Source organism: Marmota monax, unplaced genomic scaffold (assembly GCF_021218885.2).
Source record: "Marmota monax isolate L192 unplaced genomic scaffold, Marmota_monax_Labrador192_F-V1.1 WCK01_AAM20220418_F8-fsc00024, whole genome shotgun sequence".
Lineage (NCBI taxonomy): Eukaryota > Metazoa > Chordata > Mammalia > Rodentia > Sciuridae > Marmota > Marmota monax.
In genome coordinates this window covers 35,024,231-35,051,896 of record NW_026695224.1, presented here as the reverse complement: position 1 = coordinate 35,051,896, position 27,666 = coordinate 35,024,231, and the positions used below count along the sequence as shown (strand labels likewise).

Sequence of the window (27,666 nt, the reverse complement as noted above, 5' to 3'; positions counted from 1 at the left end):
AGAAACAGAAACCTGACCATCTAAAGATAAAGAAACCACAGGTAAAGGGTGGAGGCAAATTGCTTAAAAGAATCCAATGGTTTGGGGGCCAAAGGATGGGGTTCTAGCCCACTCGCTGGCCAGAGAGATTACATAGCTGCAAAGCTTCAGTCTCCTCATTGATAAAATACCACCAAGAATTGGCACCTGCCTTATTAAATTAGAAGTTGTACACTGAAGTCTTAGCAAGGGCTCAGTAAGTTGGTCACATGGTTTTCTGCCTTCTGAAAGGACAGTGTGAGAAGCCAGAGTAGGGAGTGTTTTTTTTTTTTTTTTTTAATCTTTCCCTAGGCACCAACTCAGGCAACATACAGTGTCGCAAGTTCATGTGTGTGTGACCTTTTGGCTGCTCTGCTCTGGCTTCTTGTGCTGCAGAAAATTCAGGCAGTTTTATCACTCTGGAAGGATGACCAGCTCACTTGGGGGGTCTAGAAAGATATGTGTTGGCCTCCCCACGAATAACCCCTTGCTGGGGCTCTAAGGACAGCCAGCTTCCCAGCAGCAGTTAGCAGACCAAAGATGGCAGAGGTCTGACCTCCTTCCACCATGGCCACTCCTCAGGGTTCTGGGGAGCACACTGTGGCTCAGCAGACTGTCCTGCTATGACACCAGGCTTGTACGCTGGTGTTCACCCTGGTGGCTGCACTGTCCTCTGGAACAAAGGCCTCCCCCCATGCCCACTTCTCCTGCTGGCCTTTCCAGGACACCTTATGACAAGTAAAGGGGAATGACGGAGTGTGCCAAGAGCTTCTCTGCCTGGGCCTGACCCTTGACTGCGTTTTCCCTGTGCACTCAGCAGGTGCTTAGGACCCTGGATCCCAGCAGCCCCTCCTCTGACTTCTGACCACGTCACCTTGCAGCCTTCCTACCTCAGATGCCTCTGGCCTATCCCAGGAATGACAGCAGCCTGCCTGGGAAGCCCATTTAGGTTTGGGGGTGGGGGTCCTCACTCTTGCTCTTTCAGAGAAGACCTCATAATACTGATCGAGCATAAGCAGACCCTGGTTTCCCAAAGCCTGTGCCCCTGTTTCTGAGAGCGTGTGCCCCACATCACAGGTTTCTGACAAGATTCGACTTGGGATAAAATGGGATTCTCTCAGTGCAGAAATGGGCTCCTAAATGGCCGGTTTTTCCCCTGCTCTCCGGCAAGCACACCCACAGCCTTGTGACTCAGTTCCCCAGGACTGAGCTGAGCCACGTGCTGCCCCAGCTCCCAGAAGCCTGGGACCACAGACTTGGCGGGGCTGGGGAGTGTTCCATCACCTCGGGCCATGCAGAACTGGGCCCGGGTTCCCGTCAGGGGGTGGGCGAGCACACCACACCCCAACCCCACCCTTCCCGCACTTGGCCCCAGGCCACCTGCTCCCGCCTGGGCTAGGTGGGGAGGGCTGCAAGGGGGAGGGGAACGCCAAACAAAGGGCCCCTAGGCGGCCCGCACGCCCGGGGAGTAGGGATGGGGCGGCGCGCAAGCCCCGAACTTGGTCGCCCGGACTCCGCCAGCTCGGTCCGGTCTGCGACGCTCCACGTGCTCCAAGCTGCTTGCTGGGACGGTTCTCGGCAGGGCGGGGGGCGGGGCCTACTGGGGCGGACCAACCGCGGAGGGCGGTGGGCGGGGCTTGGAGGGAGGGTAGGGGCGGCGGTGGGCGGGGCCTTCCGGCGCAGGGATAAAAAGCTGCGGCCGGTAGTGCGGACGCAGACGCAGCAGGTCGGGGGCGCGCGGGCTTCTCGTTCGTCCGCGGCGCGCACCTCGTGTCCAGGCCCAGCCGGCCGGCGCAGCGAGCATGGCGGGCGCGGGCGCGAAGCGGCGCGCGGTGGCGGGCCCGGCTGTCGAGGAGGAGGAGCGGCAGGCGCGGGAGAGGATGCTGGCGGCGCGGCGCGCGGACGGCGGCGACCCGGCGGAGGAGGGCGTGACCCTACAGCGCAACATCACGCTGCTCAACGGCGTGGCCATAATCGTGGGCACAATCATCGGTTCGGGCATCTTCGTGACGCCCACGGGCGTGCTCAAGGAGGCGGGCTCGCCGGGGCTGGCGCTGGTGGTGTGGGCCGTGTGCGGCATCTTCTCCATCGTGGGCGCGCTCTGCTACGCCGAGCTGGGCACCACCATCTCCAAGTCTGGCGGCGACTACGCCTACATGCTGGAGGTGTACGGCTCCCTGCCCGCCTTCCTGAAGCTCTGGATCGAGCTGCTCATCATCCGGCCGTCCTCGCAGTACATCGTGGCGCTCGTCTTCGCCACCTACTTGCTCAAGCCGCTCTTCCCCACCTGCCCCGTGCCGGAGGAGGCCGCCAAGCTCGTGGCCTGCCTCTGCGTGCGTGAGTACGGGACCCCGGCGGGCGGGCACGAGCCGGGCCCCTGCGTCCCGGGGCCCCTGGATCGCTTCCTACAACGCTGCATCTCTGCTCCCCAGTCCCACCTCCTGGTATCCCTAACCTGGACCACCCCCCATCCCCGAAGTCGCTGGTCCGTGAACCCGCGTGCGTTTCATTCATTGGTTTACACTCTGGGGCGGCCCGGGAAGACCTCTGACAGCGAGGCCTGCGCGCTGACCCCCAGCGGGCATTCGGTCTCCCCACCTAATCCGTTAGGACTTGAGCAGTTCAAGCAGCGCCAGCCTTCCCGGGCCCCGCAGAGCGGTGCGCCCTGCCTCTTTCAGGGCACCACGTGGAGTGAGTGAACCACGGGTTTCCTTTTCAGCGTCAGTTGCTGACTGGTTGTCGAGAGGGAAATTGCAGTTAAAAGAAATCATTCATTTTTGTCCTCCAAACCAGCCTGTCAGGAATCAGTGCACAGGCTGACTCATAGAAAAGCGTAGTAATGAACTCGAGTTCTCATTAGGCTGAGCAGCAGCGTTGAGTTCCTCTGAACGTTGCCTGACACTAAATCTGTGTGTTGGGGTTGGGTGGGCTTAGAGGGTCCCAAGTTTGCCAAGAAACAGCCACTGAGCATTTTATTTATTTATTTTAAGAGAGAGAATTTTTTAATATTTATTATTTTAGTTTTCGGCGGACACAACATCTTTTTATTTGTATGTGGTGCTGAGGATCGAACCCGGGCCGCATGCATGCCAGGCGAGAGCGCTACTGCTTGAGCCACATCCCCACCCCGGGGCATTTTTATCATGTTGGTGGGCACTATACTAGTGGGCCAGAGAGGACTGCTGCTTTTCAAGACAGTATTCTTGTGGGATTTTCAGGATGAAAAAATCTTGTGTAGTAAATGCCGTATACACACACACACACATATATATGCAACTTGTGTATTTTGGCTTTGGGCCACTCTTGCTCATCCCATGGCCAGCCTTGAGCAGCCTGCATTTGCAGTTGACGCACTGCCCTGAACACCCAAGCACTTGGGCTTTCCTGCACCTCGATGGTGCATACATGGCTGGCAGGGTGATGCTGAGAGTTCTGGGTTGTATCCGTGAAGTTCTGGGGTCTGTGTGCGTCCTGGAAGTTGCCCTTGAAGGGCAGTGCTATGGGAGCTCGGGGCTGAGAGACAGTTGGAGACCATTTCCTCTCTAGTCACAAACTCAAGATGCAGAAGGCAAAAACCCAGTGGGCTGTGCGGGCTTCTAGGCTCTGAAGCCTTCCTGAGGTAAGAGAGGACCAGGCAGCGGTGTAGGGTTGTCTCCAGAATGTGGGGCTCAGCACCCAGAGCCTGGTGGGAAGGCCACAGTAGGGTGCACTGGATGGGAGCTGAGGGAGCTTGTGACTTCTGGGTGGGCCAGGAGACACTGGGGTGACTCACTGGACTGTGTGCTGTGCACGCACAGAGCAAGTCTCTAGCGTAGAATACTTTGTTTGCCTGTTTTGTCTGTAGGAGGATTTTAATTGCCCGGTTATGTCATTTCTAGGTAGTGTGTCTTGGTTAGGCCTGGTTGGTAATGTTGTTAAAGGGCCTCCTCTCTTGTCTGGGAAGATGGACCCTGGGACAAAGTCGAAGTGTTGACGGTGCTGGCAAGTTGTGGGAAAGGCTGCTTTGGCCTAGTGGGCAGTTAGAGTGGAGGTTTGCTAAAGTCTTCTTTCTAATAAAAGGTGAATATATGAATAGGTAACCATGTAAAAATTTGACCATACCAATGTGCAGCGAGTCAAACTGCTTGCTGGTCCAAATTCCTTCTCCAGCCGCCCACCACACCATGGCTAACAGTGCATATTTCTGGAGCTTTCGCTGCCATAAACATAGTCACTTACTCTTTCAATCTCAGTTGGATCATTGTGCACAACTCAGTTTGGAGTGACAGTGCAGGGTTTCCAGGTCAGTAGGCAGGGGTCAGCACCTGCTTTTCAGCTGCAGAGCAACCATAGGACTGCACCAAGTGTGCTCAGCATTTGGGGTTTCCTGGCTCTGAGCAGATGGCATGGATAGCCACAGTGCCTTCCCAGGAAGCTGCCACGCCAGGTGTTCCTGGAGGTCTTTTGTGATACAGGGCTTTGAAATAGATCCTAAATAGCTTTCACAGGTCCCTGTGGCCCCAGTAGGTGAAGCCTTAGGGTGAGCTGGTGGAAATGCCTTTGTCCTGCACCCTCTGGGGTGCAGAGGGGGCTGATGTCAGTTAGCAACGCCTCCACTCGTAGGCCCAGTCTCATGTGCCATCAGCCGTCGACACTTGACTTGCATGCCGGGTATGTGTGAGTTGCTCTGGTGTTTGACGGAAGGACGATTTTTAGTGACAAAGGGAGGGGTCTTCAGGACAGCCTTGTCTAGCACCTGCCTGACACCCCTGTGGAAGTGCGTCCTGGTGCTCCGTAAAGCAGGGTTGCAGGTTCCCCCTAGGAAGAGCAAGGGCACTCTGTGCCCCTCCTTCCTGGGGTCTCTCCACTGTGGTCACTTACCTTGGCATCTGGGTCTTCTCCTGTGCTTGCACCTCACTCTGCCTTGGCAAGGCTTCTGCTGACAACACAGGAGGCGCAGATGCTGGGGAGAAGCTTTCATTTTTGCTGTTTGATCTCTGGCTCTCCATCCTGTCCCTCAAAAGTTTCTTTCCACTTGTTAAAAGGAACAGTGTGGCCCGCATGCGCTGAGGGGTCCTGCAGATGGTGAAGTGTAGAAGCTCCTCTTGTGGCCTGGCCTGGGCCCCAGGTCATAGAACATTGAATTTGTCAGTCCTGAAGGGGGAGAGACGTCCCCTCTGCTGCTGTCTTGGTGGCATGTGGAATTGGAACAAGGGTTGGTTCTGTGGGTTCCTTACTGTGCAGTGACGACAGGCAGCGCCACTTGGAACTCAGGTGATGCTGGATTTTATCTTATCGGCTACAGTCACAGAGACAAGCTGAGATTCTCACTGGGCGGGGATTAGATCCGGCAGTTACCAGGCCTCCCAGTGGGGAGTCAGCTGTAGTTCCAGGCAGGCTCCGGGCCAGGGCAGCTGCCGCCTTCCCCCCAGGAAGCTCTTAAGGAGGCATCCAAAGGGGCTCACTGTTCCCTCTGCCACCACGGTCACCTACCTAGCCAGTGGGTGTGGGGGACCTGGTCTGGGACTGGCTCTCTAATGCTGAAGACAGTCTCCCACTCTTTCCTGGTTGGTGGGGATGGGACACTACCTGCTATGACAGCCACCCCCACTTATGCATTGCCAACCAACAGCCCCATGAATCTCTGGTCTCAGGCAGCTGAAAGGGGCAGGCTCACCTGGGATCCCAGAGCCAGGAGCCCAGAGTCTACCTAACTGCTACCCCTCACCTCATGAGCATGGGACTCTTAACCGGTGGGTGTCTAGGACTTGTGACCTGCAACGTTCTCCACCAGGTGTCAGGTCAGGAGCAACATGGGTCAGTTTTGAGAACTTTCCCCCAAGCCTCCTGTCTGTGAGGGTTCATGGCCCATCCTGCCATCAGTGAGGATGTGGGCCGTTAGGTTCTTAGTGTCTCCTGTTCTCTCCTGACCTGGAGTAGCCGCTGGGCTCACTCATGCCTTTTAGCAAAGAGAAAGGAGGAGAGGAGAGGACTGGAGCCTCTTCTCCTGGAGCTCTGGGCTCCGTGCTCAGTACAAGTGCTAGATGATCTGGCATTGGGCCATCTGGCTAGAGAAACGCCAGACCTGGCTGCTCAGCCCCTCCTAGAAAGTCCGGGTACATAAGATGGGTATTTGGAGGCTGTGGAACTAGCCACGGCCAGCTGACTTGATGCCACCAAGGCACGCGGGTGAGGACCAGAAAGGATGGAAGGAGTCAGTCTTAGAGTTGCCTGCTGGCCTCCTCCACTCTGAGGGTGTCCACCCCTGTAGACCGGGCTTCTCAATAAAGGCCTGTCCCTTGAGGCCCGCGGAACCCTCGCCAGCCATCGTAGCTGGGACCCCGCCTGAGCCAGGCAGAGGCTCTGGTGTTCCCGAGGTGCCAGTGGGCGCCAGCATCACAGCCAACAGCTCTGTGATTAGCACTGAAATCCGGCTTTCCCAGCAGACATGAAAGTGTGGCTGCCGCCTGAGCGGGTCACGCCTCATCACAGGACCTGGGGCCAAGGCCTGCTGGGGTGGCTCACAGAGCGCGTGACCCCACGGCAGGCGAGAGATGTGGCGAGCCTTCCTGACCCTTTCTTTCTGGTTCACAGACCCCTTGGGTAGTTCTGTAGAAGGTGCAGGCTCTCTGCCCAGTAAGGCCTTCCAGGCACCTTCCCGCCAGCCTGTGAGCACGGGGCTCCTCGGCCCACAGTGTTGCCCACACAGAGCTCTCCGCCCTCGCCACCCTGGTCTCTGCTCTCTGAAATCGCCCCACTTAAACCTGGAGAAGCTGAGGCCAGGGTAGGCTGGGTGCCCAGAGCTGTGGCCCCCGCCTCCACACTGACCATCCGCTGTCCTCAGGCCTGTGAGGTGCCCCCTTCCCCAGCCCCTTTCCATGAGGCCTGCCCCAGGCAGGGCGTTGCCCGGTGTGGGACCCACCCCCCTCTGGGCTGGGACTTGGGCTATGTGAAGAATTAGCTCCTGGGGCAGGATGTGAGCAACCCTATCCGCCTTGGGTCACCCTGACCTTGGGCTGGCTGACCTCTGTCACTGCTAAGACCATCTGGTGTGAGCTGCCCAAGTGTGGCCCTTGGGCTGTATCGCCAGCCGCCCAAGGCCAGTGTGGATCCGCCCTTGCTCATGCGCCCTTGCTCACGCGCCCTTGCTCATGCGCTCCTGGACGCGCCACCTGGACGCACCACCTGGCCAGGCTGCAGAGCTGGAAGGCTCCTGGACGTGCTCACTGGGTTCCCTCTTAGGAGCCTGTCAGCCTGAGTTGGCTGGGGGGACCCACGGCCACCAAGAAAGCCTGAGCAGGGCGTATCCTGCACAGCTCTGTGCTTCTCTGACACAGCCAGGGTGACCCCTATCCAGTGGCCTGGGCATAGGATTTAGGAGACTTGAGTGTAGTCATTCCTGAGGAGAAACTACTGTGTGACTTTTGGCAAATGGATAGCCTCTCTGAGTTCCATTACTTCAACCTTCAAGTGAGGGTGTTAAATGGGGTACTGCAGATGTCTTCCACGCAACCCTGCAGCTGGAGCAGGTCTGCCCTCCTTTTTCTTCGTGGTTAGCTTAACTGCTGGAGGAGCACGGTTGGGAGGGCAGGTGGGCTGTGGGCCAGGCGCTTGGCTGGTGGTGCTGAGCCCCTGTCTCAGCCGGTGGTGCTGAGCCCTCTGAAGGGGCACTGCGGTGACCAGTCAGATCTTAACAGGGCCTCACAAATGAGGCTCAAATGTTGCTTCACCATAAAGAGAGCAGGGAGTCTTCCTGTTATGGGTAGAGGCCAGGCTGAGACCTGTCAGGTAACAGGCCATAGCCACCCGGCCAGTCAGAACCAGGGACCCTCAGGAACCCTTGTCCCCCAGGACGCTTGCTTCTGAAGAACATGGTGAAAGAAGTCTCCTTTCAAGGGTCCCCTCCTTGTCTCGGGACACGTAGGATGCCTGCAGATGTTGAAGAGTTTATTTTTATTTTTTAATAAATTGGTTTATTCTAATTAGGTACGTACAGCAGCAGAATGCGCTTGATTCATTGCACACAATTGCAGCCCGACTCTTCTTTTCTGCGGTTGTACCACATGTGCAGTCACACACGTGCCTAGGGTAATGATGTCCATCGCATCCCACCATCTTTCCTGCCCCCATGCCCCGTCTCCTCTCCCCTCTTCCCAGTCACAGTTCTTCCGTCCCCACCCAGCTCCCCAATATGGCTCAGCACCCACTTTTCAGAGAGAACTTTTGGCCTTTGGTTTTTGGGGATTGGCTTACTTCACTTAGCATGATATTCCCCAGCTCCATCCATTTACTTGCAAATGCCAGGATTTCATTCTTTTTTTGTGCTGAGTAATATTCCATTGTGCATATGTACCATAGTTTCTTTATCCAAGGGCATCTAGGTTGGTTCCCCAGTTTAGCTATTGTGAATTGAGCTGCTATAGACATTGATGTGGCTGCGTTACTGTAGTAAGTCTGCTTCTTTCTGGCCTGTTTTAAAAAGAAAGTTCCTACCCCATTCTGGACAGCCGCTAACATCCCAATCCCATGCTGGTGGGACTGCAAGGTAGTGCAGGACACAGCTGGTCAGAAATGGGAAGGGCCAGGTGCGTGGGGTGGCGAGGAGCCTGCTTGGCACGCAGAAGGCCGGCTCCAAGGCAGGGAGCAACACAAAGCCCTGTGTTCACGAGCTAGTCACAGGGAGCTTGACAGTGTGCCCCAGTCCTTGTTCCACAGAAGGTTGGGTGGCCAGTGCAGGAGGTGGGCAGCCCAGGCGGGATCCCGGGAGCCTGTTGGCTGGCAGCAGGGAGGCTTCATGGGGTCCCCTCTGAGTGGCTCCCTGCTGGAACGGCTTTCCACCACCCTGAGGTTCTGTCTTTCCCAGTGGCCAGCGGTGGGAAAACAGCAGGAACAGAGCTGGTTCGTCCACGTGGGATAGGACGGGTGTCATGGGGACACAGGTGTATTCTCTGGAGTCCAGGAGAAACCACAGGCAGGCCCTCCAAGTGTGCAGGTGGGCTCCTGCCAGGTAGAGCCCCTGCCCTGGCCAGGCCCAGCCTCGTCGAAGCTGTGCTCCCAGTTCTCTCCACCGCCCTCGGGACGCTGGTCCCGTGAGCCGGGTGGTAACTGGTCATGAGGTGCCTACCCTCTGGGATGCGAGTGCCAGGCAGGAAGTGAGTCCCTGCTGGGGCCCTGGGGAATGTGTCAGGGGTGAGGATGCTCAGCCTATGGGGTCCCTGTGTATGCCAGATAGATCTGGGCCCATGCCCAGCGTCCTGTTTGGCAGGGGCTGGGCTGGGCTGGGCTGGGCTGGCAGGGAGCCCCTGCGCAGCCTGGGCCCAGGTCTTGGCCAGCTCTGGTTGCAGTGGTCAGCTGGTTCTGTTCTTGGCCTGGTGCCCTTGGACCAGGCTGGCCCTGCTTCCTGGAACCAGTGAATCCTGCTGGCTACTTCGCCTGTGCTGTCTCAGGGGCCTCCGGAGGCGTGGTGCTGTGGGCAGAGTCCTGGGCAGAACAGTCTCATTCTTCTGGCAAGTTCAGAACACAGACCACCTGCCTGAGACTGCACCGTCCCCACAGCCCCGAGTACTGACCCTTTTGATGGGTGGACCCTGACACCCACAGAGTCCCCGTGCCTTTAACTCCTGGGCCCTGGAAGACGTCACAGCAGCGCCGCTGTCTTTCTTTGTGGTGTCTGGAAGGGACAGAAGTCTGCGTCCCAGATGTCCCAGTGGGGCCTGCCACACGGCCTGGTGCAGTCAGACACCCCAGAAGTGTTCCTGCCTGCGTGGGGCAGTGTGTCCTGCTCTTTAAGAACACCCTGACGCCTATGCCCAGGTGGGCCTGGAGATGGGGGCTGTTTGGAGGGTGCAGCTGGGACCTGGAGCCGGGGAGAGAGGAGGTGGGCAGGAGCTCATCGGAGGGTGACTGCAGGGGCCTGGCCAGGGAGGGATCCCTCCAGCCTGCTGCTGCCTAGAGACCCTCTGTCACTTTTGAACCCGGGAGTCCCTGCAGCCATCTCATCACATGGGGGTTGGGAGAGGAGGACGGGCCAGAAGGGCTTGGCCTTGGGGTGAGCCCCAGAAGGGCTTGGCCTTGGGGTGAGCCCCAGAAGGGCTTGGCCTTGGGGTGAGCCTGGCTGGGTCGCCCGTGGTGGAGGGCACTGCCTTATCTCCCTGGCCCCAGCTGTTGCTGTGAGCCCACGCAGCTGCGCTTATCGGGGGCCACACAGGGTACCCCGAGGGCGCCAGCCTCCTGCCCGTGCCCCCCTCTTTGATGTGGCACAGCTGCTTTCTGTGTCACCTGCTGTAAGGTGGTGAGTTCATACGAACTGGCATCAGAGCAGCTGACCTTGGGGGAGCTGAGGTTCACGGCAGCCTCGGGGTAGTGTCCTGTGACTGTAGGACTTGGGAAGGTCCAGAAGATGCCATTTATTTACTTAAGGTTGCCTTTCGTCTTGGATCTTGAGAAAGGGCATGGGGAGCACAGCCTCACCTGCATCATGAAGTGATCTGCCCCGGGCACCCTGGCTGCCAGTGACCGGTTTTTTTAATGTCAGGAGAGGGGTCTGCATCACTGGGAGGAGGGGCTCTGCCCAGAGTGGTCGTGGTCTGGCACCTGCTGGCTCTGTCCACTTGGCCCTGGCTCAGAACAGCTGGAGCCAGGGAACAGCTGGCTTGGATCTCCAGGGCAGGGTTTTGGGGTGGCCACAAGGGCCTCTCAGGGATTGCTGTGTTGGTGTGGGGTCCAGCGTGGCCTCTGCAGGTTGCCCTCTTTCCTGGGCTCCGAGGGTGGGGGAGGTCCCCGGCTGCGACTCGGCACAATCAGCCACTGCTGGGCTCCTGGCCTCTGGAGGTGGCTCGGAGACTGCAGCCTGCTCTCCTTGGGAGGTGAGAGCTGGGGCTGGTTGCCACTCTCCTGCCCACGCGGATGGGTAAGTGATGCAATCCGCTGGCCTCTTGCCTCATCCGGAAGGCGGGGAGCCGGGAGGAGGGGCTGAGTCAGGAAATGTGAGACTCCTGCAGACACAGGACCCGCCCCCCGCCTAGCAGAGAGGTGCCAGGCTAGAAGCGTTGCTGTGTTGCTGGGAGCCCTGGAAAAAGGCCTGCCCCGCTCACCCCCTCCCCCAACGTGTACCCTCTTCGCTGTGTCAGGGAGGGGGCTCAGGGACAAACGTGTCCTTGTAGTAGCCAAAATGACCACCTTCAGCACGCGTCAGCCATGCCTTCTCAAGGCAGAGTGACCTGTCGGGCGTTGCAACAGCCCCAGTGCAGAGAAGTCAGGGAGCCAGCTAATGAGGTGCTTCCGAAGGAGACGGGGCCAGGAGGCCCCAGGGCCCGCCTGCCAGGGGGCTTGCGCTCTCCTTCCTCATGGAGTTGTTGGTTTGAAGCCTGTTTCTCAAACTTTGCAAATGTCTTTAGCAGAGAAGCCCCCAGTTGTCTGTCAGGCCCGTCTTAACCTGGCCTTCTGGCAGCTCTGCTGCGTAGGGGATCAGGAAAGGCCAGCTCAGCGCCTCTCAGACCTTCCTGCAGCCTGTGGAGTCCAGCAGGCCTTCCAAGGCCTTGTACTGCCCACCTTACAGCAGTCCCCAGGAAGGGCCTGCCTGGGTTCCCTGGTAGACACTGGGCTGGCTCCTCGTGGCCAGGAGAGCTGGCGTCTCGGGCGTGGGGACCCTTGGGAGCGCAGGAGGTCCACAGCCAGGGAGGAGGGAGGAGCCGTGGCCCTTTAGCTGACCTCATTTCAGCAGCTACGCGTAGGATGGCTGTGCCACCGGCTCTCACGGGTGGCTCCTGCACACTGAGATGCCCACCACCCACCCAGGCTCAGGGCTGCATGTCCAGTGGGGCTGCCAGGACCAGGTGCAGGCTTCAGCCCGTGACTCCTGCAGATGCTGTATGCCCGCCTGGCCCTCTAGGGCACTGGGTTTCAGGCTTTCCAGGTGCAGTTGCGCACGTCTGCAGGAGGTTCCGTGTGGACTTCTGTCTTGGTGTCCGCTAGCCGGGGAGCAGTGGAACTGGAGCATGCGTCTGTCCCCTGAGCCCACCTGAGTGCCCCGTGTGGGGAGGCCTCCTGCCTCAGGCTCCTGCTCCTCTCCTGCCACCCATGGTGGCTGCGACCACTTTGTCCTGTTTCCCTCTTGGCCTGTCAGGTGGCCCCCTGTTTCATGGGACCCCAAGGAGCTCACTTGGGGGCAGAGGTGATGCATCCCTCTTCCAGGGGCAGAGTTTCTTTGATTTGAGTCTGAAGCTGGCACTTCCCCGCAGGGGTGGGCTGGGTAGGACGCCGGTGGAGGGCACTTCTGCCCCTCAGGGCAGGTCAGCTCAGTAAAAGGAAGTCCTTTGCCCCAGCCTAGGGCACCTGGGATCCAGCTCTTTTGAGAGTTTGGTGTTTTCAACCTTTGACCTTCAACCAGGAAGTTGATCCAAACAAGTCCCAGAAAACCTGAAACTGGGGGGAGGGGGCTGGTGGGGACACTACTGTTTCTGTTGGAAATGCCCCAAGCCCAAGGCACCCTGACCTTGCCTGCCCTGTCTCCGCAGTGCTGCTCACGGCCGTGAACTGCTACAGCGTGAAAGCTGCCACCCGCGTGCAGGACGCCTTCGCGGCAGCCAAGCTCCTGGCCCTGGCCCTGATCATCCTGCTCGGCTTCATCCAGATCGGGAAGGGTGAGTGGCGCTGGCCTGAGGCGGTGCCGGCACCTGCTGCTTGGCCCCAGCCAGGTGGGCCCTGCCCTGGCACCATGCTCCCACATGGGGCGAGTCCTCTGGGAAGGTTGATGCCCTTCCAGGTGGTCAGGGAGCCCCTCCAGGTCCCCAGGAAGTGTGTGCGCAGACTGGCACCCGGCACCCTGGGAGCAGGGCGGGAGTTCAGTTCTCTGCTGTGGGTGCTCACCATCAGGGCACCTTCAGGCCACGTCTAGGGAGGGCCAGGACACTGTGTCCTGTGTGTGGCCTGCTGCCCTGTGACTGAGCTGGGTTCCTCGTCACAACGCAGGCTGTCATTGGCAGCCCTGGAAAGGGCCTCCAGGGAGCTCTTGTTGGTGTTCCTTGGTAGATGCAGCAGCCTTGTCCCTGGGCCCGCACACCTCGATCCCAGCTGCTCAGGAGGATCTTGAGTTCCCAGCCAGCCTCAGCAACTCAGTGAGGTCCTGTCTCTGAATAGAATCCAAAACAGGGCTGGGATGTGGCACAGTGGTCAGGGCCCATGAGTTCAGTCCTCAGTACTCCCCCTTCCCTCCCCCACCAAAAACCCCTGGAGGATTATTGAGAGCCCCTTGAGAGGGAGTGTCACCCAGGGGGATAGCACAAACCTTAGTGGGGACCCAGCTGGGGGCATATTCTGAGTGGTGTGGAGACCGGGCCTGCAGGTGATGAACACAGTCCTCCTGTGTTTAATGGAAATAAAAGATCAGATGTACAGACAGAGGCCTCTAACATTTGGGGCCAAGTCAGCAGCGCTGGGAGCGTCTGTGTTAAGGTACAGACCCAGGTTTGGTGGTGACCTTATGGCTCTAGGCAAGTCACTGGGTGTCAGAGTCTTTCCCTGGCCACCTTCTCGGCAGCCTGGGAGGAGTGAATGGGAGTCCTGTGCAGGTGTGCTCTGGAGGTGTTGATGGACAGGCCACCTTGCTGGGCCTCTTCCTGGGTGCTCTGACACAGACGCGCCTGCCACCTCCTGCACCTTTGCTGCGGGCCGGCCCCCTTCCTTTTCAGGCTGTGGAACCTGCATGGTCTTATCAAACAGTCCTCCTTCGGTTGGTCACAGGCCCTAGACACACACTGAGTGCTGAGGTTGGCCTCGGGCTCTTGGAGGCAGAGGGGTCCCGCTGGCCTTTTCCTGTCGCTGTTCCTGGCTCTGGGGGAAGGTCACGAACCCAGGAGTGCCTGGCCACCCCTCCTCCCCACTGGCCTCACAGGACTTCTGCAACTCATGTGCCAGCCCACGAGGACACGGCCCTGCCCCCCTGGGCTGGTGTTCCCATGACCTGTGAGCAGGAAAGCTCTGGACGGCCAGGTGGGGCGCCCAGAAACACCCTTTGGAATGTCCGTTCTCCCCAGGCGACTGGCTGCACGGCAGAATCGTCCTGACCAGTGCTGTTCTGTGGGTGTTAGGACCAGGGGTGCCCCTGGGCGGGGGCGGGGGCCGGGTGCTGCCAGGCCCCAGTTCCACATAGCCTCTGGGTCTAGTCCACTGCTTTCGGGATGCACGGGATGCACGCGTTTCGGATGCAGGCAGTCAGCATGGGGTCCGCGCATGGGGCAGGTTAGCCCAGGGCACCAGGTCGGGGAGGGGGTGGCCGACGAGTGTGTGGGGCATGGGCGCCACTTGCCTTCGGCCATCTTGTCAGATGGCCCTCACTCGTGACACAGCCCGATGGCCTTGGCCCAGGGTCAGGCTGTTCCCAGACACGAGTGGGCGGCTGGAACGTGGCTTTTGAGGCCAGAGTGGGAGTGGGAAGGAGGGCCTCTCCCCGCACTGCTGCTGGGGAGGCACAAGGCGGCCATTGTGGCTGCACCGGCCGCGACAGCCGGGGCGGGACCTGCTTATCTTTCGCTTATCCTTCAGCAGTTCGGCTGGGTGGACGGGGTGGGAGAGGCATTCCTGGAGCCTTTCTCCTCCTCCACGCGCCTCCCGGGAGCAGTCTTGGTCAGACCCCCTCGCTGCCAGGTGTCCTGGAGGTTGAGTGCTGCCCACCCAGGGCCCAGACTCCCACCCGGGTCACCTGCCAAGGGCTGGAACAAGGGTCTATGTGGCACTCCTGGTCTGTGAAGCGAGTGTTCTCACAGAGCTCTTAGGCTGGCAAGGTCCCTCAGGCTCAGAGAAGTGCAGTGGCAGTCCTGTGGCTCCCGAGCAGCCGCTGTGGCATGCAGGGTCACGAGCCCTGAGCCCTGTCCCCGGTCCTTGAGTACCGCTGGGGACGGTGCTGGGGCCTCGAGGCCTTACGGGAGAGTCCAGCTCCAGGTCTGTTCCTGAAGGACCCGAGAGATTGCCAGCAGCCAGCACCACCCTTCTACCTGACACCGAGGCTCCTGCTGGCTTCCCACCGGGGCCAGGGCACCTGGAGTCCAGCTGGGGTGGCCAGGGTGGGGACCTTACGCCCTGGATGCTGAGAGCAGCTTCTGGCAGGGCTGGTTCCAGCCAGGGGCCACCTGTGCTTGTAGAAGGTACCTGCCCACAGTCACTTCACCTGGTGGAGAGAGCGAGCCCCCTGGGGTCTCCAGATAAGGACACTTCCTGTGGGTCAGGGCCGGGCCCTTTGTCCTCTCTGCCTTCAGTCACTTCTCCCAAGCCCACTTCCAACCGCAGCTGAAGGAGTCTTAGGGCTCTATCGTCTGAGCTGGGGACACCACTCGGTCCTCCTAAGACCTGCGCTCGGGGCCACCCCTGCCAGCAGGGGTGGGATCCTCAAAGTGAATCCTAAATAGTCCAGGGGCTTCACCGAGAAGAAGCCAGCCACTGCTCAGCCTTAGGCTGCCAAAGCAAAACTTAGAGGGACCCCCCAGGCCAGCCCCCCCTTATAGGGGTCCAGGGAGCCGGTCTGACGTGGGGGCTCAGGTGGACTTGGGTCACTCCAGAACGGGGTTGGCCTGCCCCATGGCCTCCGGGCACCCTCTGGATTCATGCCAGACTCAGGGTCAGACCTCCACAGCGGGTGACCCAGGCCCTGGAGACAGGAGTGCCAGGCCATGTGGCATCCTCATGGGGCCTCTGTGGTCGAGGAAGCTACTGCCCAGGGAGGCCGCTCTCCTGCTGGTGCTCCTCGAGAGCTCTGAAGTGCGTCCTTGCATCGCAGGAATGACGGACGTGGAAGTTACCACTTGTGCCAGCAGGGTGGGATCAGAGGAAGATGGGCTTCCAGTGCCCTGGGCCAGTCAGCACAGGATGGAGGCTGGGGAGCCCGAGCAGGACGAGGGGCGGTCACTGCCATGGCCCTGGCAGGGGCCCTCTACTGCCCTTGGCTGTGGATTGGGAAGGGCCTTCCTACTCAGGGTTGCTGTGCAGAGCTGCTCTCCAGGCGAAGGGGCTGGTTCCTACGTGTGGTGCTGTGAGTCAAAGCCAGGGCCGCGGATGCCAGGCAAGGGGTGTGGCCTTGAGCCACAGTCCCCGCTCCTAGACTTCCAGAAGCCAGTGCCACTCACTGTGGTAGACACATGCCATCTGGTCCCAGCCGTAATCCCCAGAACCAGGTTTCTGCCGTGTCCACGTTCCCAGACTTAAGGCGAAGGCAGAGTGATATGGGCCTGCACTCAGGCCAGGGGACAGGCAGAGGGAGCCCTGGGGTGGCCGGCGCTGCGCCTTCTCCTGAGCCCGCTGAGCCAGCAGCCACACAGAGCAATGGAGGCCCTGAGTCTGAGGCCCCACCAGTGTCCACCTAGCACCAGCCAAGGGTCAGCCCATCTTCCAGATAGGGAAGTGCCCAGAACTAGGGTGGCATGTCCGAGACACAGTGGGGGCACCTTGGCCTGTTGGTGTGTAGGATCCCCCAGCCTGGGTGGCTGCGAAAGCCAATGTTTATCTTAAGGCAAAAGGGCTGCTTCCATGGACTGCAGATGCCCGTCTGCCTCGTCCTGGAGGTCTCAAGTCCAAAGAAAAAAAAATTGAAACCAGAGTCCTTGGGGAGGGTTAGGTTTAGGGTTCCGGCGGGGGGGGGGGGGGGGGGGGGGGGCTCCAGGCGTCCCTGAGCCGTGGCTGCTTCGGCCCAGATCTGCCTCCGTCTCTCCGTGCCAGACGTGGTGGGGACACCCGCTCAGACCATCTCTTCAGATAGGGCTCCCCCTGCCCTCAGGTGGCAAGCCTTGCGCTTCAGCGCCTTCCTCTGTCTGACCGCCGTGCTGGAGCCCAGAGGCAGAGTGAGGGACAGGATGGCAGCTGTCCCCAGTGGAAGCATGGCCTTCCTGCTGCCAGGGATCGAGGTCCCCTCCCTGCATCAAGTGTTCCTGGGCTGGGCTGGGCTGGGCTGGGCTGGGGTTCTGAGGCTCCCCCCGCCTCCGAGCACAGGGGTGAGCTCAGAGCTGGCCATCTCCAGATCACGGGTTTCCCGGGCCTGGGCCCTGGCAAGCTGTAGCCAGGGCTTTCCTCGACACTAAGGGCCAAGCAGATCTCGGGGGACACAGTGGCCATGGGGAAGCTCTGTCCTGAGTCAGGGCCACAGGGCTGGCCACGTCCCGGGTGGGAAGAGTCTGACTCTCAGTCCCATTCCCTTATGCACTTGGCCATCAGAGGACCCTCCCTTCCTGGCATCTGTCAGGGGCAGCTCCCTGTCCCCCCGGGTGGGTGGTTCCCATGGCTGCAATGTGTGACAGGGACTTGGACTCCTTCCCTGAAACCTCTCTCCTGGGTCTCTGCACACGCCCACCCTCGCCCCAGTTCTCAGGCCCCACCAGCTCCCAGGGTTTGCTGGGCTCGGCTTCCTCCAGCCCCTCAGGAAGGCGCGTTTTATGGGTGGGGATGGGGATGGGGACGCCCAGGGGAGGGACTTAAGGGGCTGCCTGGCGTGGAGTCGCTGCCCCTGGGTGGCCAGAGCAGGAGAGGAGGCAGTGAGGCCCCGGCACCTCAGCGTGGTGGGAGCTGCTTGGTGCTGGGCCCACTTTCTCCTTTCTGTCCGTTCTCTGACCTGGCAGCGCAGCCCTTTCCATCCATGGGAACTTGACCGCCGGCAGGCTGTGGGAGTCACCTCTGCCTGGCCTGGGCAGTGGGGGACAGGCCAGTGTGACCCAGCCTGGGGCTGCGCCATGCGTTTCCAGACATTGAGCAGCCACTCTTACTTGAACCCTTCTGTGTCACCCAGTTGTGGCAACCTGGAAAGTGTCCAGGCATCTCGGGTGGGACTGCCATTCTGGGGTCATCTTCTCAGGAGGGTGCATGTCTCCCATTTCTCCTTGGGGCCAGCACCAGCCTCCCACAGAACCGCTGCCACCCTGCGTGGGGGGCCTTGCCGCCTCTGGCTGCCCTGGAGAGGGCAGGAACCAGCCTCCCTGAGCAGAGCTGTGGCTGAGCGGCACAGTTGGGGCAGGTAGAGCCCTGGCTCTGTACGGTCACCCCCAAACCACATCAGGCCGTGCCAGCCCCAGCCCAGGGACAGCCCGGGGTCCAGACCAGCAGACCTAGCACCACCCCGTGGCACCTGTGGGGAGAAGGTAGCCTGTGATTGGTCAAGTGGCCAGCGGAGCTGTGGCCTCCCTCCTGGGCCAGTACCCAGTGTAGACGGAGGCTGGCCACACTCCTGGGCTCTGCTGCTTGCTGAGGTCCTTGAACACCTGTTGCACCCCACGCTCCCTTCTGTCCCTGGTCAGGCAGGGCAGCCAGCATCCAGGGCCTCAGTGTCATTGGGGGCCCACACCAACAGTCTTGGGCAGCGCTTCACCCCTCGGGGGCTTGACCCTGCCCTCCCACCGTCTCCCACCCGATGGCAGGTGGGAAGCTGGGGCTGAGCAGCTGGGCTCAAGGGTATGTGGTCTGGGGTACTGTCCCATTGCACCTGGACAGCCACACTGTCCCAGGAACAGAGCCACATGGCTGCTTGGGAGGAGCTGGTCCAGCTTCCCGCAGGAGCCAGTGAGATCTGGAGCCAGCGTGCGCTTGGCCGTCTCAGGCCACCAAGTCGAGCCGAGTCCCAGGAAGTCCTGTCCCGTAGTAGGAACTCTGTCCCTGGGGACCATCTTGAGTGATGATTGCACCCTGAGCTGGTGGCCAGAGTGGTGTGCCACATGGGCACTGGAGTCACCAAGGTCTTGGGCTGCAGGTATCTGGCTCTGACTAGGAGACCTCAGCATGTCCCCAGCCCCATGTCTTGTCCTTAGTGGGTAAGAGGCTGCTGTTGTCCAGTCTGGAGGGCAGTGGTGGTGACCCGTTGGTAAAACAGGGATCTGAAGTGTCCTGTGTGCTGGCTTGGTCCAGTGCTGCTCACCAGCCGGCAGGCATGTGTCCCTAGTCCCTGGGGCTTACTCAGGCTGGCAGATCCTCACCCCTGGCACGTGGCCCATGCCTTAGTTTCCCCACTTGTAGGACAGATGCCCTCCCTCCCAGCAGAGTGTGTGGGTCCAGGCGCTGGGAACGTGGCTGGGTCCTTAGATCTAAGGTACTCCAGAATATTCCACTGGAGAGCAGGTGGGTTAGGACCTAGAGGGGCTGTGGGCAGCTCAGCTGAGGCGCTGTTGAAAGTGCCTGTCCTGAATGCCTGGCCCCTGACCACAGTGTAACCAGGATAGCAGGAGGCTGTTGGGGGGGGGGGCGCCCTGGGTGAGGTTTTCTCAGGATGCCAGTCCTGGTGGCAGGTGGGTCCTCAGCCTCCCGGCCCAGTTACGGGAGACTCCCAGGCCCAGAGCCCTGTAAGAACATGGACCCAGAACAGGAGTGCTGTCCACCCTCCAAGGGGCCCCAGCAGTGTCAGCTGCAGGAGGTCCTGTGCTGCCTTTGAAGCACAGGCTTCAGGTGGGTGAATGACAAGTGGACCCTTCGTGGGTCCACCCAGTGTTCTCTCCTGTCAACCTACTGGGGTCCCTTGGCAAATGGGGTGGTCACCATCATTGAGCCAAGTGGTGACCTTGACCAGAATGGGCAGCAGTGGCCAAGTCTGCAGAGCTGCCTGTCCTCTCTTGGAGTGGCCCAGGCTCTGGCCAGGCCATGCCCCTCCATGTCAGGGAGGGGCTCAGCAGGCTGTTCAGGTGGTGGCAGGGAGAGGCCCCGCCCGGCCGTCGGCTTGTTCCCGTGCCCCGCTCCTCCCGGCAGGACCCTGCCTGGCATCCTTTGACCAGTGTTCCTTTGTGGTCTTTGCCAGGTGGCGTGTCTAATCTGAACCCAGAGTTCTCCTTCCAAGGCACCAACCTGGACGTGGGCAACATCGTGCTGGCCTTGTACAGTGGCCTCTTTGCCTACGGAGGATGGTAGGTTCCAGGACGTCTGGCCACTTCAGGGTCTCACAGCACTCAAGTGTGCAGCTGGGGACAGGAAGGACAGACACTGGAAGCCCTCTCAAGGGCACTCCAGGCCGCCCTAAAGGGCGTGAGAGGACTCCTGAGGCCACCGTAGCACGTGTCCCTCTCTGTGTCCTCGGAACAGGCACAAGGTAGAGAGAGGCTGGAAGCCTCCCCAACTGGGACCTGCCTGCAGCTCTGGGGCCAGCAGGTGGGAAGGTGCTAGAGGGAGGTGAGTGGTGGGCAGGGATGCGGGAGAGCAGGAGCAGGTGGGAGTGACCGCCAGGTGCGCCCAGGCCCAACTGGGCAGACGCAGAGCCATCCACCTGGAACCCAGGCACTGGCCTTCCCTGCTCACGGGGCTGGCTCTGATGGGTGAGCGAGGGGGCATGTAGGGGTTATGGGGCTCCCTGCTGGGTTTGTGTCTTTTTCCTAATGGTTGTGGGGTGACATAATGAAACCTGATTTCTAGGAATTACCTGAACTTTGTCACAGAGGAGATGATCAACCCCTACAGGTACGTGGAGGGGTGAGGGACAAGTCACAGGGACAAGCTGGTTCCATCTAAACCCTTTGGGCTCGGCTCGGCCTCTGGGGAGCTGTGCCAGGTGCTCACAATTAGGGTGACGGGGCGGGGCTGGCTTCTGGGCCCCCGTCCACCTGTGTGAACTGGAATAAGCCTTGCCCTGGGAGTGGACCACATGTGCCCCTGGGACACCTGTCCTGCATTTGATGCCCTCGGCAGCCCCAGGAACACAAAGGGTGGTCCTCTGTCCTCTGGACAACTCCAGCTTGTGTGTGAAGGTCCCCCTGCCCCCGGAGGTGGCTCTCAGCCCTGGCCTCCAGGGTCTCCTGGGTGGGGACTGGTCAGGGCTGTGGGCCTTCAGACAGGACCCCATCCTCAGGGGCAACGAGGCAGGCAGATGGAGCCCCTAGCCAGGCGGCCCAGCTCCCCAGGCCCAGGCATCTGGCCCCTCCCTGCCTGAGAAGCCAGCAGGGCTGTGCTCCAGCAACCAGTCCCTCCCTGTTGTAGGAACCTGCCCCTGGCCATCATCATCTCCCTCCCCATCGTCACCCTGGTGTACGTGCTGACGAACCTGGCCTACTTCACCACGCTGACCACTGAGCAGATGCTGACATCCGAGGCTGTGGCCGTGGTAAGACAGCCGCCCGCCTCCCCAGGGTCAAAGAGCCCGAGACCAGGCTGTCCCCGCATGTAAGCCTCTCACCTACCTGGAAGGGCCATACGGCTGTCCTCAGTCTCCATGGAAGGTGTCACAGGAGGGCTCCCCACTCTGGCCAGAGGTGTGGAGTCCTCCTCAACCTTGGCTGCGTTGAAACCACAGGGGGCTTTAAAACAGACGCCAGGCGGCCTCCACCATGATCAGCGTGTCTGGGTGCTCCTGGTCAGGTGGACAGACTGCCCCTGGGCTGTGTCCTTGGCCTCTGTGGCTCCTGCCCCTTGCCCTCCCATGCGGGGGAGCAGGGCGTCCTTGCTGTGGCTGAGTCTCACTTGATTTAGATCCCGCACTTGCAGAGACCCCGTGCCAGGCCCTGTGAGAGTCCCCAAGTGAGGCAGGCAGATCCTCGTCCCCAGGCCGGCACCTGCTCTTGGTCAGGCGACAGGCCAGCTGGGCGTGGCCAGGCAACCCAGGGAGGCCCACCAGAGGGCCTGCCCTCAGGAGCAGCCAGAGTGCCACCTTGTGAGCAGGACTGGGACAGCCAGGGAAGGGCCACTGTCCTGAGCTGTCCCCACAGTCCAGAACTGATCTCCAGGATGGCTGTGTGTGCACAAGCCAGGATTAGGCCAGGTGGGTCCTGGGTCGGCCCTGGTGAGGTCCCAGGGCTCACGTCCTTGTGTCCCTGCAGGACTTTGGGAACTACCACCTGGGAGTCATGTCCTGGATCATCCCCGTCTTTGTGGGCCTGTCCTGCTTCGGCTCTGTCAACGGGTCCCTGTTCACGTCCTCCAGGTGAGTGCCCGCCTGGGGTCGAGGGAGTCGCCCCGGCTGCCAGCCCCTCATCTTTACAGCCTGTGCTTTGAAGTCCTGTTTGTGGTGTGTAGAGGTTGGGATGGCAGGGAGACGGGAAGTGTGACCTTTGCCTTCTCCCTCCCTGGAGCTGGTGTGACTGCTGGGTCCTGCAGGCCCCTTCCTGGACTGCAGGAGTAACACCAGGAGGGCTGGAGGGAGGCCACCAGGGCTCCTGCCCCTGCCCCTGGGACCCAACTTGCTGGGTGCGGTCCACCCTTCTGCCGTCTGTAGGCACCTCCATCCGCGGGTGGGGTCGTGGGCCTGACTGCTCACTGCTTTCTGCACAGGCTGTTCTTTGTGGGGTCCAGGGAAGGCCACCTGCCCTCGATCCTGTCCATGATCCACCCACAGCTCCTGACACCCATGCCGTCCCTTGTGTTCACGGTAAGCCTGCCACACAGCCCTACACCCTCCGCCCTGCCACCCGTGTTGTCCAGGTGTACACAGTGGCGCTCTGGGCTCTGGAGCAGCCAGAGCGCCACCTTGTGAGCAGGACTGGGACAGCCAGGAAAGGGCCACTGTCCCTGAGCCGCGGACTGTGACTGGGATGCTGCAGGGGCTGGGAGCTCTAGTCAGCCAGGCCCCGGGCACCGAGAAGGCACTTTAAGTCTGCTCACGTGCTGGTGTAGACAGCCCCACTGCCGTGGCTGTCCGGGCACCTCTGGGGCTTGGGGCATGCACCCAGGACTCGTCAGTGGGTCCACCGTGCACTTTTATCTCCCCTTCTCTGAACCTGTTTGTTAGTTCTCTGCTTCTGTGTGACAGCCACCCAGTCCGGGGCCCAGAGCACAAAGCCTTTACCTTCCCACATTCCTGCAGCGGCAGCGCGGGCTGCCCACCTTGGTCTCTCAGAGCTTGATGTCTGCAATTGGCATGCTGCCCTCCAAGGGCATGGCAGGGGCTGTGGACAGGAGGCCAAAGGTTGTGGGCACACGGGCTTCTCCACAGGGAGCTTGGGGGCACCCTCGCGATGGGACGCTGGCTCCCGCTGCACAGATGATCCAGAGAGCAAGACGGCCGTGTGCTTTGTGGCCTAGCCCTGGCCGGGTCTGCTGTCCTTGCTGCCTGGGCCTGTTTGTTAAAGTGAGTCCATAAGTGCCATTCCTCGGGGAGCAGGGTTAGGCTCCACCTCTTAAAGAGAGAAGTATCACAGAAGTTCTGGACATGCTTAAAAGGGCCAGCTTGACCTTGGTTTTGAAACGGCCATCTGTGTAGTGTGGGTGCTCTGTACTTATTATGATCCCCCGTTGGTGGGTGCATAGTTTAGTTCCAGGTTGCTGCTTTGACGCAGGGTGTGCGAGAAGTGTTGGGTCCAGGCATCTGTGCCTGCTCTGTGGGCAGCACCTCCACTGTCCTGGAAGCCCATCGCTCTCCTGGCCTCTCTGCACCTCACACGACCCCAATGTGCTGGAGGCTGAGGCTGGTCACATCCTCCCTGTATCGGGCACGGCCCTGCCCAGGGCTCAGCCAGCCCCTTTCTCCTGGCAGTGCGTCATGACCCTGCTGTACGCCTTCTCCAAAGACATCTTCTCCGTCATCAACTTCTTCAGCTTCTTCAACTGGCTCTGCGTGGCCCTGGCCATCATCGGTATGGTCTGGCTCCGCTTCAAGAAGCCTCAGCTGGAGCGGCCCATCAAGGTGAGCGCCTGGCGGTGGGTCCAGCCAGCACCCCGGGCAGAGAGCAGGCAGGGCTGGAGTGTCCCGAGGAGCCTGAGGCAGGAGCAGGACCCGCAGGACCTCCCAGTCTCCACCTCCCCCCAGCACAAGGGCATTGCTACCCTCTGGAGGGTTCTGAGAACTGCAGTCAGCTTCGCGATCGTGAGCGATGGAGGGGCACGCAACTGGGAGTCCTGGGAGCAACAGGTGGCCACTGGCAGCAGCTCCTGTCACTTGGCCAGCTCCCTTTGGTACTAGGTCATTATAACTGGCCCCTGCCACAGGCCTTGCCCTGTCCCCACCCCACCCCAGCTGTCTTTAGAGACGGGAAGAGCCTGGCTCTCTGGAGGGAGCCCTGGTCTCCCCTTGCCCTGGGCCTGGGAGCTCAGGTAGCCAGTGTAGCACCTTTTAACTTGTGGTTAAGGTTCCACCACAGGAAGGCTGGCCCACAGGAAGGCTGTCGGAGGAGTGGCCAGCTAGACACCCCACCCTTCACAGGGACCAGCCCAACAGCTGGGGCAGGTGTCCACAGGAGGGCTTTCTGCAGGCCCCAGCACTAGCCACATTGGCCCTGGAGAGCAGGCACCAGGTCCTGCGGGCACGCTTTCCCAGGGGACTGGGCACTGTCGTGGAGTGGGTTCCCTTGAGCCTGGCCGCCTGTGGGTGCAGGACAGCAGAGCTCTCAGAACAGGCCTGTCGGCACCGCCCACAGACAGACGGGGAGAAGCCTGGCTCTGCTGCCCAGGCCTCTACGGCCCGCGCCTTCTCCGTGCCCCGGCTTCTGCCCCAGCCTGTCTGCAGGCCGCGGGTTTGGGGCAGGAGTGCCTGGTCTATCCACAAAGGGTCCTCTAGGCAGGCAGGACTCCGTGCTTGCTGGTGGGTGGCCAGGCCTTGCCAGAGGCTCCGCGTCTGTGATGTGGGAACCAGCAGGCCCCCCTCCGCCCCCGGAGCCTGGCTGCTTGTTTTCATTCCTCTGCTGACTTGGGGCGATTCCATGCCTGGTGCCTGTGCCAGGGCCGGGGTGAAGTGCTACGGACGTGGGCTCAGTTGGTGCCCCGGGGCCGACCCTGCGGAAGGTGCAAGTCAGCATCTGCCCTGTCAGCACAGGCACTGGCCAGGGCTGTGGGTGGGGCGGGCGCGGATCCCGGCGAGGCTCCAGGGTGGCCCGCCGCTGGCCACAGGACATGGGCTGGAGCTCTCCGTGGGCTGGTGGAGGTCACTGCGGGGTGTGGTGGTCGGGAGGAGCCCAGGCCCAGCTGCTGACGCCCTGCTGCGTGCTGTCCCCAGGTGAACCTGGCCATGCCGGTCTTCTTCATCCTGGCCTGCCTGTTCCTCATCGCCGTGTCCTTCTGGAAGACACCTGTGGAATGTGGCATTGGCTTCGCCATCATCCTCAGTGGGCTGCCTGTCTACTTCCTCGGGGTCTGGTGGCAGAACAAGCCCAAGTGGCTCCTCCAGGGCATCTGTGAGTGTCCAGGCCTTTGGCCACTGCAGGGTGTCAGTGGTGAGGACACCCACCTACTCCCAGCTCAAGAGCTGGGCAGCAGCTCATCTCAGAAAGCGGGGTTCCCGAGAACCAGGCTGCTGTTGCCAGAGAAGCGCCCACTGTCACTCACCGGCCTTGACACACTGCCTGACCTTCCTGGGCAGAGCAGGAGAAGGCGCCAGGCCCGGGTGGTCCACATCAGAGTGGGCCCTGTCCTCACCGTGTGGAAGGCCAGGCTTGAGAGAGTCCGCACAGGCGGGCCTTGCCAGCACCTTAGCGCTGGGTGATGTAAGATTCTAGGGTGGCCCCTGTGCAGGCGAGGAGACCCCACACCAAGGGCTGAGCCACCCATCATTTGAGCAGGACACTCCCTCCAGCCTGGGTCCCTGTGGAATCTCATGCAGGGTCACACCCAGAGCAGACTTAGGACAGAAACCTTGTTCTGAAACCACCAGTCTCCCTCCCCAGGCAGGCTCTGCGTAGAAAGTGCCAGGGCGGCCCTGGAGGTGGCTCTGGGGGGGCGCTGGCCGGGCTTGTGTGAGGCCCTGGGTTCAGTCCCCAGCACCAGGGGCCCCTCGCAGGCAGCCCGGTCTCAGGGCACAGTGGTGACATGGGCAGTGTGGGCCAGGCACACGCACAGTGGCGAGGCCACCAGGTTGCTCTGTAGTCACAGGGCTCTGGGGTGGGCAGCTGCACCTGCTCCCAGACTCCCCGCCCGCTGGCCCGGGCACTCTGGCATGACGGAGAGTTGCAGAATGTGCTGCTGGCCAGGAGGCCCCGGGGGAGGCGCCAGTGCTTACCACACAAAACTTGGAGTTCCTGTCCTCCTGCAGCGTGGCACGGTGTGGGGACAGGTCGGGTGGGAGCTGGGCTTGTGGGTCCTCGCCTCAGCCCGTGGCCTGGCTGCGCTCACTCTGTGTCCTCTCCCCGCAGTCTCCGTGACCGTCCTTTGCCAGAAGCTCATGCAGGTGGTCCCGCAGGAGACCTAGCTGGTGGCAGACGCTGCGGCAGGGAGCACGCGAAGGCCACCCGCAGACAACTCGCCCTCAGAAAAGCAGCTCCCGGTCTTCCTCGTCCCCTCACCGTCCCTGCCCGGGGCGGCACCCACAGCAGCTGTGAACACTCTGGTACGAATGGTGTCCTGGAAGATGGATGTCCCTGGTGGCTCCCGGGCACGGTGCCAGCAGTGAGCTGAGGCAGGCCTGGTGGCTCCCCCGTGGGGCCCACCGCCTTCTCCCTTCCCTATTCATGTGCATTCAACTTAAATTTGGGGTCAGGTCAGTGCCACCAACTGACTGCTGTTTAGAGAGGTCAGGAGGAGGTGGGAGACATCTCGACAGTGCTAGCTACCTTGTGCCTCCAAGGGACCCGACGCTGGGGCTGCACAGGAGCACTGAGGACCTGCACGGGCGTGACAGTGCCTGTCTGGCGGGCGCACCTCCAGCTGCTCCGGCCGCTCCAGCCCTCCTCCCTCCAGCGCGGGTGTAGGGCTGAGAGAGAAGAGCCCTGGCTGTGTCTTCGCCTTAAAGTCTCCATGGCTCCTGCCCTGCGAACCCTAGAGAACGAACGTTCAGCACCAAGAGCCAGCTCTGCCTGTCCCTGGGGTTGACCATGGGGCTGTGTGCATCTAGGGACAGCCAGGAAGGCAGGCAGGGCACGGCTGGGGACCCCAGCCTCTGCCTCCCACGCCTCCCACTGACCACACAGCAGCCCTTCAGCAGCCTTGGGCTGGCTTCCCCCGTGGCCAGGGTGTCGCCTTCCCCTCACGTGCCCCATCCCACTCTCAGAAGAGGAGCAAAGCCTTCCTGGGCTCTCCTCTCTCTGCCTCCGGTGGGCTTTGTCTTTGTTGTGCCCTGGGGCTCTTGAGGCCTGGCCAGCACATCTGGCCACACTGTTGTTGCTGAGCTGTCAGGAAGTCCCTGCAAGTCACCTGCAGAGAGCGGTTCCTCTCTTCAGGTCAGACTGAAGGTTCTCTGAGGCCTGTGAAGAGCTCAGCAGGCTCCTGTCTTGCACTAGGGGCTCAACCTCAGCTTCAGACCGCTGACCCCCCCAGGAGGAGGGCAGTGCCAGCCACTTGGCAGGGTGCAGCGTGTTCCTGGGGTGCGGTGTGGCTAGGTCGTGGGACCCCCACCTGCGAGGCAGGTCAGAGGGGTCCGTCTGGTTCTGGGGCCTGTGTCCACGGTGCTGACTCTGACTTGCCGCCTAGTGTCTAGGAGCATAGTAGGACCATGGCCCATCTAGGAAGTCTCTGCTGTCCAGCCAGGCATGGCCGACAGTCCCCAGGGCCTAGGATAGCAGACCCTGGCCTGACAGCCTCTGTTTGTCCCCTGTCTTTCCACCCCTCCTAACACTTACTAACGTGGAGGTACGGTTGGCACCGTGTTTATTTATTTCAGGTGGCCGGCTGGAGCCGTGGTGTATTGTCACCGCGTCTGTATCGGCCACCTTGGCCATCCACTGTGGCGTCCACAGAGCTAGTGACTCGTGGCTGGTACATCTTCTATTCTGTGTTAATGGCTAACCTGTTACACTGGGCTGGTGGGGTGGGGAGTTCTATTTGTGGGGTCTTTTTGTTTTTAAAGAAATGCGACAGATTCTAAAATTC

At 61.0% G+C, this 27,666-nt stretch overlaps 1 protein-coding gene across 1 annotated transcript; it reads left to right on the top strand.

The window, feature by feature from the left end:
- The first annotated feature begins 1,805 nt into the window (after positions 1-1,805).
- On the top strand, positions 1,806-27,666 carry Slc7a5 (solute carrier family 7 member 5). The gene is made up of 10 exons (XM_046435076.2): positions 1,806-2,355; positions 12,513-12,638; positions 19,751-19,856; positions 20,359-20,403; positions 20,920-21,043; positions 21,756-21,859; positions 22,207-22,303; positions 23,408-23,557; positions 24,863-25,040; positions 25,995-27,666. Exons 1-10 carry the CDS (start codon positions 1,821-1,823, stop codon positions 26,048-26,050), a joined length of 1,521 nt encoding a protein of 506 aa, XP_046291032.1. The 5' UTR covers positions 1,806-1,820; the 3' UTR covers positions 26,051-27,666.